The following is a 13,065-nucleotide window of genomic DNA, read 5'->3' on the forward strand; positions in this document are numbered from 1 at the left end:
GATCATGGAACGGGCAGTCCTTCCCCGGGAGGAAGAGCAGCTCCGTCTTGCCGAGGTTCAGCATGAGGTGGTGATCCGTCATCCACACTGATATGTCTGCCAGACATGCAGAGATGCGATTCGCCACCTGGTTATCAGAGGGGGGAAAGGAGAAGATTAATTGTGTGTCGTCTGCATAGCAATGATAGGAGAGACCATGTGAGGATATGACAGAGCCAAGTGACTTGGTGTATAGCGAGAATAAGAGAGGGCCTAGAACAGAGCCCTGGGGGACACCAGTGGTGAGAGCACGTGGTGCGGAGACAGATTCTCGCCACGCCACCTGGTAGGAGCGACCTGTCAGGTAGGACGCAATCCAAGCGTGGGCCGCGCCGGAGATGCCCAGCTCGGAGAGGGTGGGGAGGAGGATCTGATGGTTCACAGTATCAAAGGCAACCGATAGGTCTAGAAGGATGAGAGCAGAGGAGAGAGAGTTAGCTTTAGCAGTGCGGAGCGCCTCCGTGACACAGAGAAGAGCAGTCTCAGTTGAATGACTAGTCTTGAAACCTGACTGATTTGGATCAAGAAGGTCATTCTGAGAGAGATAGCAGGAGAGCTGGCCAAGGACGGCACGTTCAAGAGTTTTGGAGAGAAAAGAAAGAAGGGATACTGGTCTGTAGTTGTTGACATCGGAGGGATCGAGTGTAGGTTTTTTCAGAAGGGGTGCAACTCTCGCTCTCTTGAAGACGGAAGGGACGTAGCCAGCGGTCAAGGATGAGTTGATGAGCGAGGTGAGGTAAGGGAGAAGGTCTCCGGAAATGGTCTGGAGAAGAGAGGAGGGGATAGGGTCAAGCGGGCAGGCTGTTGGGCGGCCGGCCGTCACAAGACGCGAGATTTCATCTGGAGAGAGAGGGGAGAAAGAGGTCAAAGCACAGGGTAGGGCAGTGTGAGCAGAACCAGCGGTGTCGTTTGACTTAGCAAACGAGGATCGGATGTCGTCGACCTTCTTTTCAAAATGGTTGACGAAGTCATCCGCAGAGAGGGGGGAGGAGGGGGAGGAGGATTCAGGAGGGAGGAGAAGGTGGCAAAGAGCTTCCTAGGGTTAGAGGCAGATGCTTGGAATTTAGAGTGGTAGAAAGTGGCTTTAACAGCAGAGACAGAAGAGGAGAATGTAGAGAGGAGGGAGTGAAAGGATGCCAGGTCCGCAGGGAGGCGAGTTTTCCTCCATTTCCGCTCGGCTCCCCGGAGCCCTGTTCTCACACACACACACATACTGTACACACAAACACTCTCTCACCCTGAGGTGTCAGTTTCGTGCTTCTCTCCATCTCTCCAACCGGCCTAATGATGCGTCCACTCCTGATGTCCACCAGAGTTTTCTGGGAGTTCTCGGTTCCCTGTCTGAACTCATCCACAGAGTAAGGAGTGTACACTGGAGAGAGAGAAAGAGAATATACACTGAGTGTACAAAACATTATGAACACCTTACCATGACATAGACTGACCAGATGAACCCAGGTGAAAGCTATGATCCCTTACTGATGTCCTTTGTTAAATCCACTTCAATCAGCTTAGATGAAGAGGAGGAGACAGGTTAAAGAAGGATTTTAAAGTCTTGAGACAATTAAGACATGGGTTGTGTATGTGTGCCATTCAGTGTGAATTGGCAAGACAAAATATTTAAGTGCCTTTGAACGGGGTATGGTAGTATGTGCCAGGCGCACCAGTTTGTGTCAAGAACTGCAATGCTGCTGGGTTTTTCATGCTCAACAGTTTCCTGTGTGTATCAACAATGGTCCACCACCCAAAGGAAATCCAGCCAACTTGACACAACTGTGGGAAGCATTGGAGTCAACATTGGCCAGGATCCCTGTGGGATGCTTTTAACACCTTGTAGAGTCCATGTCCCAACGAATTGAGACTGTACTGAGGGAAAAAGGGGGGGTGCAACTCAATATTAGGAAGGTGTTCTTAATGTTTTGTACACACAGTGTATATAACCCTAAATACTTCTTCCAATAGTTATTTCCTTTTTTAGAGATTACAATTTCAGAAAAATTTAACATTTCAAAGCCCTGTACCTGGTGCCACTCTCCTGTCCATCTCGCTGATATGTTCCTTGACGAGGCCGGTGTTCAGGTTCATAATGAATCGTCTGGAGAGCTCTGTTCCCTGTCTACGTTCCTCCACTGGGACGCTCCGGACCTCATCCTCGACCAGCCTCACATCTACAGGGAGAAGGAGAGGGCCACTGAATAAGCAATTCAAGTGGACAGGCTTTTAGATATGGATATGAATATATATAGGTATATATATATTTAGTGTATATCAACAAGAAAAACTTCTGTTGTACTTTGGAATCTGTCTCATCCTGAGGTATCTGTTTATTGCTTCTCTCCATCTCTCCAACAGGCCTGATGATGTGTCCGCTCTTGATGTCCACCAGAGTTTTCTGGGAGTTCTCGGTTCCCTGTCTGAACTCATCCACAGAGGAAGGAGTGTACACTGGAGAGGAGATGAGCAGGGGAGAAAGACAATATATAAAACCCAAAATGTAAAAAAGAAATCAAATTTCTGGATAATGTAACATTTCAAAGCCATGTACCTGGTGCCACTCTCCTGTCCATCTCACTGACGTGTTCCTTGACGAGGCCGGTGTTCAGGTCCATGAGGAAGCGTCTGGAGGGCTCTGTTCCCTGTCTGCGTTCCTCCACTGGGAGACTCCCGGGCAGAACATCAGCCCTCACCCATCCTCCCACTCTCCTCTGGACTGGGACCTCCATAGGCTCTGGATTGAAAATACATGGGTTAAGTGCTCAAGAACATTTTAGTATATTCTCTCTCTATTACAAATACACACATAAACACACACTCTCTCACCCTGAGGAGTCATTATCATGCTTCTCTCCATCTCTCCGACAGGTTTGATGATGCGTCCGCTCCTGATGTCCACCAGAGTCTTCTGGGATTTCTCGGTTCCCTGTCTGAACTCATCAACAGAGGGAGGAACGGACACTAGAGAGAGAGAGAAATATACAGACACAATATCTGTTACACTGTTTTCAGCAATATCAGTTACACTGTTTTCACCCATATCTTTAACACTGTTTTCACCCATATCTTTAACACTGTTTTCACCCATAGCTGTTACACTGTTTTCACCCATATCAGTTACACTGTTTTCAGCCATAGCTGTTACACTGTTTTCACCCATATCAGTTACACTGTTTTCAGCAAGCCTTAGCTTCCAAAGCTAATGTCTGTAGGACTGCTAGAAAACCTGTGCTTACTGTGTCCAGGGGAGAAAGACAGTATATAAAACCCAAAATGTAAAAGATATATACAATTTCTGGATAATGTAACATTTCAAAGCCCTGTACTTGGTGCCACTCTCCTGTCCATCTCACTGACGTGTTCCTTGACGAGGCCGGTGTTCAGCTCCATGATGAAGCGTCTGGAGGGCTCTGTTCCCTGTCTGCGCTCCTCCACTGGGACGCTCCGGGGCAGAACCAGGACCTTGCGATCCTGAAGCCTACCTCTAGGGGATGACACTACATGATCCCTCAGTGGGGCAGCATGTAGACCTGGGGGGACACATCATACAATCAGTAAATATTATAATCTAGAGCAAAAGTGGGGGGAGGCAGGGTCAGATTCATACATACACACACTTGCAAAAATTAACATACTGATGCACACGGGCACACAACTGCACATGGGCACGCACACCCTACATGCATGCATACCAGCCCACAAACACACTGCCCTTGAACTTTGACCTTGTTATACAAGGCATGGCTTATTTTGATCAGATAAGAACATACATAGAGAAGGAACCGCTGCCCTATTGGTACAATTATTAACCACTGTGCCAGAAAAATAATCTAACATGATAAGAATTTATTCTAACAAAGTTCACAAGAGCAAAATCAATGTCAAGAATAAGTCCAACGTTACAGTCCATTGATATAGTGAAATGTAGTAATTTTGCATAAGCAGCCTATACTGTAATATTTCAGTTATTCTCAATTTGAGGAATCTCATCTGTAAAAAAAAAAAAAGAAACATTCAAAACTTTCAGATTCTTACTTGACAAAGCCAGGAGCAACAATGTAAACGACCAAAATTGGCATGAATGATCAGTTTCCGAAGGAAATTGCAGAACGGCGTAAAGTTCTGTTTCCAATTTTCAAAGAAAATAGATTCAAAGCGAAACGAGTAGCTCTCGTCGTTGATAAACTATATATTGATAACCAGTTGTTCAGAGACACAAAGACTACTCCATGGTTATTTTAAAAATTACAAAGTTCTCATAGATGAGGAAAATAAACACAATTCTAGCCCGGTTATGGATTGTAACAATACAATAAAAAATATAGCTTTTCTATACTGTATATCTTCACATATAACTAATTGAACACACAAGCACTAATTCAACATAGTGAAGATAGAAACTAAGTAAACAGAAGGCACAGTATGTGTGGATGGTGTGATGTGTGTTTATTTTTTATTTGTTATGTTTGGAAAGTTGAGTGAGTGAAATAGTTGCATATCCCAGAGCCAATGTATTACTGTGAGCCGGGGTATGAGAGAGCTTTCAATGTTGTTCAGATGATGGATATACTTTTATAATGAATTATATGTCTTATTTATTTATTGTCCTATCATGGTGGAACAGTTTTAAAATAAATGATACATTTGAGTTATTGTCCTATCATGGGGAACAACATTTTTTAAATAAATTATATCTAATTATTTATTTATGATCCTATTTTAATGGTACGGTCCATGACCCTATACCCTAGACACCCACCTGAATGACCCAGATACTAAGGAGAAGTCCCTAACTGTTTTATGTGCCTGCTGTAAGCGGTCTGTATGCAGCCAAAATGAGGTCAGAGACCAAGAGCAGCACTGCCCCCTCAAGATTCTGAGCCTGCTTGGCAGGGTTGGTCCTGCAAAGCCAAAGCCCCCTAAAGGGAGAGCATACTACACAAGGAAAATCTCAAAGCTGCTAATGAGAACCTTGACGACCTTGTACCTAGCCGGTGGGGATTCCGGTGGGGTGCCCCCACCCAGGCAGTGGCAGTGCTGGCAACACTAGCTGCAGTAACCCATGGGGAGGGGGTCACACTCGGACATTCAGAGAGGGGGTATATTATTGTGACCCTAGTGGCACAAAATCAAAGTCGGACTGCATGGAGATGCTTGGGAATATGGTCAATACGGGTGACCGTATTGTGGGTGTTTCAGGGAAAAGGTGTACATTTGACCTCCATCATCTAGGATGTGACAATGGTAAATAAAATCTCTCAATTTTTGCCCATTTTTTTGCGCGGTCTTGCAGGCCTTCTCATGCAGCTGCAACTGCAAGTGCATTTGTAAATCAAGACCTATCTTGAGTTGGGCTCTGGGTTGGTGCAATTGTTGAGAAAGTGAGCTTATGGTTGTGTGGGGGTAAGGGTTGAGTGTGTGTGGGTGTATGTGTGTATCCCACAACTGTTGTGAAGGAGTAAAAGATGTTAGGGACAATAGAGGATGATCCACAGCTATATATAATACAAATCGAGGTGAGGGCGATGGAAATGCATTTGGCAGTTAATCTACTTCAATTCGGTAAATGGCACTGTGTGCTCTTTTCAAAGGATGGATCCCAGTCGGTTATGGGCTATGGGATACAGGGGGTCGAGGGTGGTCTGCCGGGCATTGGGATGACAACCCAACTCGGGATGAGGAGGGCTTTTAGCGGGTGGAATAGTAGGGACCAATTGGAGGTTTACTTAGTAGAAATGCAAATATCATGGTACAGCTATATAGACACTCAATCATCGTGTTACTTTTTAATGGTACGTTTACAAACATATATTTTGATAAAAATAATTGAAAGTTGTGTCTCATTATGGTAAGTGGTGAAATAAGTATAGCCAGTTACAATTGTAATGGCCTAGCAGATAATAAGAAAAGACAATCAGTATTTACCTGGCTAAAAGAGAAGGAATATAATATCTATTGTTTACAGGAAACCCATTCAACAGTTTTAGATGAAGTTTTGTGGAAAAAGAACTGGGGGGGCGAAATATATTTCTCCCATGGGCAAAGAAATTCAAAAGGGGGGATGGTTTTAATTAACAATAATTTTGATCCAAATGTGCAAATTGTCCAAACAGATCCTCAAGTTAGATGGATTCTTTTAAATATGTTATTGGACAATAAACAGATATGGCTTATTAACCCATACAGTCCGAATAATGATGATCCAAGCTTCTTTGAAAATATATATAAGAATTTATCAACTCTACAAGCAACACTAGACTCTATTATTATGGTGGGAGATTTTAATACAGTCTTAAATACCTCTATGGACCGGAAAGGAAATCACACTACAAACTATCACCCTCAGGCACTTCAGGAAATCATGAATGTCATGGATATACTGGAATTAGTGTATATATATATAGACTTAAATACCCTGACCTAGTGAGCTAGTCGTCTTGACTACTTTCTTATGCCATTCTCTCTGGCACCAAAAGTTTAAAAAGTGTTGATAGGGGACAGAATGCGATCGGATCATCACATAATTGGCATATATATTACTCTTATTTCCACGTGGGCGAGGATATTGGAAATTTCATCAAAGCCTACTAGATGATAACTTGTTTAGAACTAGGACAGAAGAATTTATAACTGACTTTTTCAGACATAACATAGGTACAGCAGATCCCCTTATTGTATGGGACACTTTTAAATGTGCCTTTAGAGGCAATGCAATTCACTACTCATCTATAAAACAAAAGCAATTTAGATCAAAAGAGTCCATATTAACAAAGGAAATTGAAGGACTAACAGTACAGTTAGACAGCAATAAAAACGGTACCATAGAGGCACAGAATAAGTTAGAGGAAAAACAAAAAGAAATGGAGGAACTTATTCAAGAAAGATCCAGTGTAATATATTATAAAAATAAAGCGAACTGGATGAAATATGGGGAAAAATGCACCAAATTCTTTTTCAATCTTCAATATAGAAATGCTACCAAAAGAAATGTATTAAAACTTGTTACAAATGATGGAGTCACGCATGATTCACCAAATGATATTTTGAAAGAGGAAGTAAAGTACTTTAAGAATATGTTTTCGTTTCAGGCTCCTCCATCTCCACTAACTGAAACTTATTGTATGGATTTTTTTCCTAATAATAATGTAAAATTAACATCTGTACAGAAAGACTCATGTGAAGGCCAAATTACAGAGGAGGAACTGCTTGATGCAATTGGGGCCTTTAAGGATGGGAAAACTCCAGGGCTGGATGGCATACCAGTGGAAGTATACAAAACATTTTTTGATATATTCAAAGGACCATTATTAGCTTGTTTTAACCACTCCTATATAAATGTTAGATTATCAGACACGCAACAAGAAGGTCTGATATCATTATTACTGAAACAGGACCCAAGTGGTATATATAAAGATCCAGTCCATTAAAAAAATTGGAGACCTTCAGTGTTGTGATGCAAAAATCCTAGCAAAATGCTTGGCGCATAGAATTAAAAAAGTATTGTCAGATATTATTCATCCTAATCAGACAGGTTTTTTACATGGATGATACATTGGAGATAATATAAGACAAGTACTGGAAACAATAGAACACTATGAAATATCGGGGACACCAGGCCTGGTTTTCATAGCTGATTTTGAAAAGGCTTTTGATAAAGTACGACTGGAGTTTATATATAAATGCCTAGAATATTTCAATTTTGGGGAATCTCTTATAAAATAGGTTAAAGTTATGTATAGTAACCCTAGGTGTAAAATAGTAAATAATGGCTATATCTCAGAACGTTTTAAACTATCTAGAGGAGTGAAACAAGGTTGTCCACTATCGGCATATCTATTTATTATTGCCATTGAAATGTTAGCTGTTAAGATTATATCAAACAATAATATTAAGGGATTAGAAATCCGTGGCTTAAAAACTAAGGTGTCATTGTACGCTGATGATTCATATTTTCTTTTAAAACCACAATTAGAGTCTCTCCACGGCCTCTTAGAGGATCTAGATACTTTTGCTATCCTCTCTGGATTAAAACCAAATTATGATAAATGTACCATATTACGTATTGGATCACTAAAAAATTCACATTTTACATTACCATGTAGTTTACCAATTAAATGGTCTGACGGAGATGTGGACATACTCGGTATACAAATCCCAAAAGAAAGAAATGATCTCACTCCAATAAATGTTTATAGAAAGTTTGCAAAAATAGATAAGATCTTGCTACCATGGAAAGGAAAATACCTGTCTATTTGTGGAAAAATCACCCTGATTAACTCTTTAGTTATATCACAGTTTACCTATTTGCTTATGGAACAAAAAATATTCAATTTTATTTGGAACGGCAAGCCAGATAAAATTAAAAGGGCCTATTTATATAACGAATATGAATTCGGGGGGCAGAAATTATTAAATATTAAAGCATTAGACCTCTCACTAAAGGCATCAGTCATACAAAAGTTATACTTAAATCCAAACTGGTTCTCTAGTCAATTGGTACGAATGTCTCATCCTATATTCAAGAAGGGCCTTTTCCCCTTTATTCAGATTACACCTGCTCACTTTCGGTTGTTTGAAAAGGAAATAATCTCCAAAATATCTTTATTTTTTAAACAAGCCTTAGAAGGTTGGTTGCAATTTCAGTTTAATCCACCTGAAAGGACGGAACAAATAGTACAACAAATATTGTGGTTAAATTCAAATATACTAATTGATAAAAAAAACTGTATTTATCGAAGAAATGTTTAAAAATTGTATACTTTTAGTGAATGATATCATAAATAGGACTGGTGGAGTTATGTCACACATGCAGCTAACACAGACATATGGAAATGTCTACTCTACCCAAAATTACAACCAATTAATTGCAGCATTACCACAAAAATGGAAGAGGCAAGTAGAAGGGGAAAAAAGTAAGGAACTTGTTGTAACGTTCTGACCATAGTTCTTTTGTGTTTTCCTTGTTTTAGTGTTGGTCAGGACGTGAGCTGGGTGGGCATTCTATGTTGTGTGTCTAGTTTGTCCGTTTCTATGTATGGCCTGATATGGTTCTCAATCAGAGGCAGGTGTTAGTCATTGTCTCTGATTGGGAACCATATTTAGGTAGCTTGTTTTGTGTTGGGGTTTGTGGGTGGTTGTCTTCTGTCTTTGTGTTCATTGCACCAGATAGGACTGTTTCGGTTTTTGCCACATTTGTTATTTTTTACTTGTGTAGTGTTCACGTTATCGTCTTTTATTAAACATGTTGAACACGAACTACGCTGCGTCTTGGTCCGATCCCTGCTACACCTCCTCTTCAGACGAAGTGGAGGAAGGCTGCCATTACAGAACCACCCACCAAAACCGGACCAAGCAGCGTGGTAAGGGACAGCAGCAGCAGCGGCCTAGTACACAGGACTCCTGGACATGGGAGGAAATTCTGGACGGTAAGGGACCCTGGGCTAAAGCTGGAGAATATCGCCGCTCTCGTGAAGAGCTGGAGGCAGCTAAAGCCGAGAGGCGGTGGTATGAGGAGGCAGCACGGAAGCGTGGCTGGAAGCCAGAGAGGCAGCCCCAAACATTTCTTGGGAGGAGGCTAAAGGGGAGTGTGGCGAAGTCAGGTAGGAGACCTGCGCCAACTTCCCGGGCTTACCGTGGAGAGCGAGAGTACGGGCAGACACTGTGTTATGCGGAAGAGCGCACGGTGTCTCCTGTACGCGTGCATAGCCCGGTGAGGTACATCCCAGCTCCTCGTATCGGCCGGGCTAGAGTGGGCATTGAGACAGGTGCCATGAAGCCGGCTCAACGCATCTGGTCTCCAGTGCGTCTCCTTGGGCCGGTGTACATGGCACCAGCCTTACGCATGGTGTCCCCCGTTCGCCAGCACAGCCCAGCCCAGTGCGGGTTATTCCACCTCACCGCACTGGCCGGGCTAAGGGGAGTATTCAACCAGGTAAGGTTGGGCAGGCTCGGTGCTCAAGAGCTCCAGTACGCCTTCACGGTCCGGTATATTCGGTGCCACCTCCTCGCACCAGCCCAGTACCACCAGTGCCTACACCACGCACCAGGCTTCCCTGTGCGTCTTCAGAGCCCTGTTCCTCCTCCACGCACTCGCCCTGTGGTGCGTGTCTCCAGCCCGGTACCACCAGTTCCGGCACCACGCACCAAGCCTCCTGTGCGTCTCCAGAACCCTGTATGCCCTGTTGCTGCTCCCCGCACTAGCCTTGAGGTGCGTGTCCTTAGCCCGGTACTACCAGTTCCGGCACCACGCACCAGGCCTACTGTGCGCCTCAGCAGGCCAGAGTCTGCCGTCTGCCCAGCGCCGCCTGCGCTGCCCGTCTGCCCAGCGCCGTCTAAGCTGCCCGTCTGCCCAGCACCGTCTGAGCTGCCCGTCTGCCCAGCGTGGTCTGAGCTGCCCGTCTGCCCAGCGCCATCTGAGCCGTCCGTCTGTCCAGCGCCATCTGAGCCGCCCGTCTGTCCTGAGCCGCTAGAGCCGCACGTCTGTCCTGAGCCGCTAGAGCCGCCCGCCAGTCAGGAGCCACCAGAGCTGCCCTTCAGTCTGGAGCTGCCATTCAGTCCGGAGCTGTCCTTAGTCCGGAGCTGCCCTTCAGTCCGTAGCTACCTCTCAGTCCTGAGCTACCCCTCAGTCCTGAGCTACCCCTCAGTCATGAGCTACCCCTCAGTCATGAGCTACCCCTCAGTCATGAGCTACCCCTTAGTCATGAGCTACCCCTCAGTCATGAGCTACCTCTCAGTCTGGAGCTGTCCCTCAGTCCGGAGGAGTTTCCTCAGTCATGAGGCGCCCCTCAGTCCAGAGGCGCTCCTCAGTCCAGTAGGGCCCTTTGTAAGGGTTCCTAGGCCAAGGTCGGCGGCGAGGGTCGCCACTCAAAGGACGCAAAAGAGGTGGACAAAGACAATGGTGGAGTGGGGTCCACGTCCAGCGCCAGAGCCGCCACCGCGGACAGATGCCCACCCAGACCCTCCCCTATAGGTTTAGGTTGTGCGGTCAAAGTCCGCACCTTGTGGGGGGGGGGGGGGGGGGGGGTACTGTCACGTTCTGACCATAGTTCTTTTGTGTTTTCCTTGTTTTAGTGTTGGTCAGGACGTGAGCTGGGTGGGCATTCTATGTTGTGTGTCTAGTTTGTCCGTTTCTATGTATGGCCTGATATGGTTCTCAATCAGAGGCAGGTGTTCGTCATTGTCTCTGATTGGGAACCATATTTAGGTAGCTTGTTTTGTGTTGGGGTTTGTGGGTGGTTGTCTTCTGTCTTTGTGTTCATTGCACCAGATAGGACTGTTTCGGTTTTGCCACATTTGTTATTTTGTATTTGTGTAGTGTTCACGTTATCGTCTTTTTATTAAACATGTTGAACACGAACTACGCTGCGTCTTGGTCCGATCCCTGCTACACCTCCTCTTCAGATGAAGAGGAGGAAGGCTGCCGTTACACTTGTATGTCGGCCCTGTATTAAAGAACATAAATGGTTAAAGAAAAGTGTGATAAATAAAAACATATACCAATTTCATTTAAGGACCAAAAAACTGACAGCTGTGTCATATAAATTGCAAAACAGTTGGGAAGAGATTTTCGATGTACACATTCCATGGCACATGGTTTATGAATTGATATGCAAAACAACGCCGGATTCAAAACTTCGAATTTTTCTATTAAATTACTATACAAAATTCTTGCAACTAATAGAATGTTACATATTTGGGGGATACAATCTTCCCAGCTCTGCAGATTCTGCTGTGAGGAGGCAGAGTCATTAGATCATTTATTTTAGTATTGTCCATATGTAGCTCGTTTTTGGTCACAGATCCAGGAATGGCTGAAGAATTGCAACATTTGCCTAGAACTAACGCTGCAGATGGCAATACTGGGTGATTTGAAAATCCATAGTCAATCAATCAATAATATAATAATTATTTTAGCAAAAATGTATATTTTTAATTTACAATATGTAGAAGCTATGAGAATAGGAATGTTCAATTATTTTGTGAAGCATCACAGCACAGTTGAAAAATATATGGCAAATAGAAATCCGAAATGGATGATGTTGAGAGATAGATGGGAGGGGTTGAATGGAGCTGAAGGATGGGACTAATAACAAGATAAACAATGTAAAGCATACGGGATCTGTAAAATGTATATAGGTTCGGAACTTTTGTGAAATAGCACAGTTACAAATAGAAATCAAACTGGATGGACATCAGAAATGGGGGGGGGGTACTGTCACGTTCTGACCATAGTTCTTTTGTGTTTTCCTTGTTTTAGTGTTGGTCAGGACGTGAGCTGGGTGGGCATTCTATGTTGTGTGTCTAGTTTGTCCGTTTCTATGTATGGCCTGATATGGTTCTCAATCAGAGGCAGGTGTTCGTCATTGTCTCTGATTGGGAACCATATTTAGGTAGCTTGTTTTGTGTTGGGGTTTGTGGGTGGTTGTCTTCTGTCTTTGTGTTCATTGCACCAGATAGGACTGTTTCGGTTTTGCCACATTTGTTATTTTGTATTTGTGTAGTGTTCGCGTTTATCGTCTTTTTATTAAACATGTTGAACACGAACTACGCTGCGTCTTGGTCCGATCCCTGCTACACCTCCTCTTCAGATGAAGAGGAGGAAGGCTGCCGTTACACTTGTATGTCGGCCCTGTATTAAAGAACATAAATGGTTAAAGAAAAGTGTGATAAATAAAAACATATACCAATTTCATTTAAGGACCAAAAAACTGACAGCTGTGTCATATAAATTGCAAAACAGTTGGGAAGAGATTTTCGATGTACACATTCCATGGCACATGGTTTATGAATTGATATGCAAAACAACGCCGGATTCAAAACTTCGAATTTTTCTATTAAATTACTATACAAAATTCTTGCAACTAATAGAATGTTACATATTTGGGGGATACAATCTTCCCAGCTCTGCAGATTCTGCTGTGAGGAGGCAGAGTCATTAGATCATTTATTTTAGTATTGTCCATATGTAGCTCGTTTTTGGTCACAGATCCAGGAATGGCTGAAGAATTGCAACATTTGCCTAGAACTAACGCT

At 43.5% G+C, this 13,065-nt stretch overlaps 1 protein-coding gene and 1 long non-coding RNA gene across 2 annotated transcripts; one reads left to right on the forward strand and one right to left on the reverse strand.

The window, feature by feature from the left end:
• The first annotated feature begins 1,311 nt into the window (after nt 1-1,311).
• LOC139532451 (uncharacterized) lies at nt 1,312-2,769 on the forward strand. Its single transcript, XR_011666576.1, has 4 exons — nt 1,312-1,397; nt 2,018-2,285; nt 2,392-2,533; nt 2,643-2,769. It is a non-coding gene; the product is annotated as an uncharacterized lncRNA (long non-coding RNA).
• LOC139532450 (uncharacterized) lies at nt 2,073-3,852 on the reverse strand. Its single transcript, XM_071330037.1, has 4 exons — nt 2,860-3,852; nt 2,585-2,767; nt 2,333-2,484; nt 2,073-2,207 (listed from the first exon to the last, which is right to left on the reverse strand). The coding sequence occupies exons 1-4, from the start codon at nt 3,191-3,193 to the stop codon at nt 2,202-2,204; spliced, it is 675 nt and encodes a 224-aa protein (XP_071186138.1). The 5' UTR covers nt 3,194-3,852; the 3' UTR covers nt 2,073-2,201.
• Between the last annotated feature and the right edge of the window lie 9,213 nt (nt 3,853-13,065).

The sequence above is a fragment of the Salvelinus alpinus genome, chromosome 10, assembly GCF_045679555.1.
Source record: "Salvelinus alpinus chromosome 10, SLU_Salpinus.1, whole genome shotgun sequence".
Classification (NCBI taxonomy): domain Eukaryota; kingdom Metazoa; phylum Chordata; class Actinopteri; order Salmoniformes; family Salmonidae; genus Salvelinus; species Salvelinus alpinus.

Excerpts from the sequence above, each read along its gene's own strand:
- LOC139532450 (XM_071330037.1), bottom strand. The coding sequence starts at position 3,193 with ATGGGTGAAAACAGTGTAACAGCTATGGCTGAAAACAGTGTAACTGAT. Across the intron at positions 2,768-2,859 it reads CATGATAATGACTCCTCAGG|AGCCTATGGAGGTCCCAGTC; the intron begins GTGAGAGAGTGT and ends TTTTCAATCCAG. Across the intron at positions 2,485-2,584 it reads GGACAGGAGAGTGGCACCAG|TGTACACTCCTTCCTCTGTG; the intron begins GTACATGGCTTT and ends TCTCCTCTCCAG.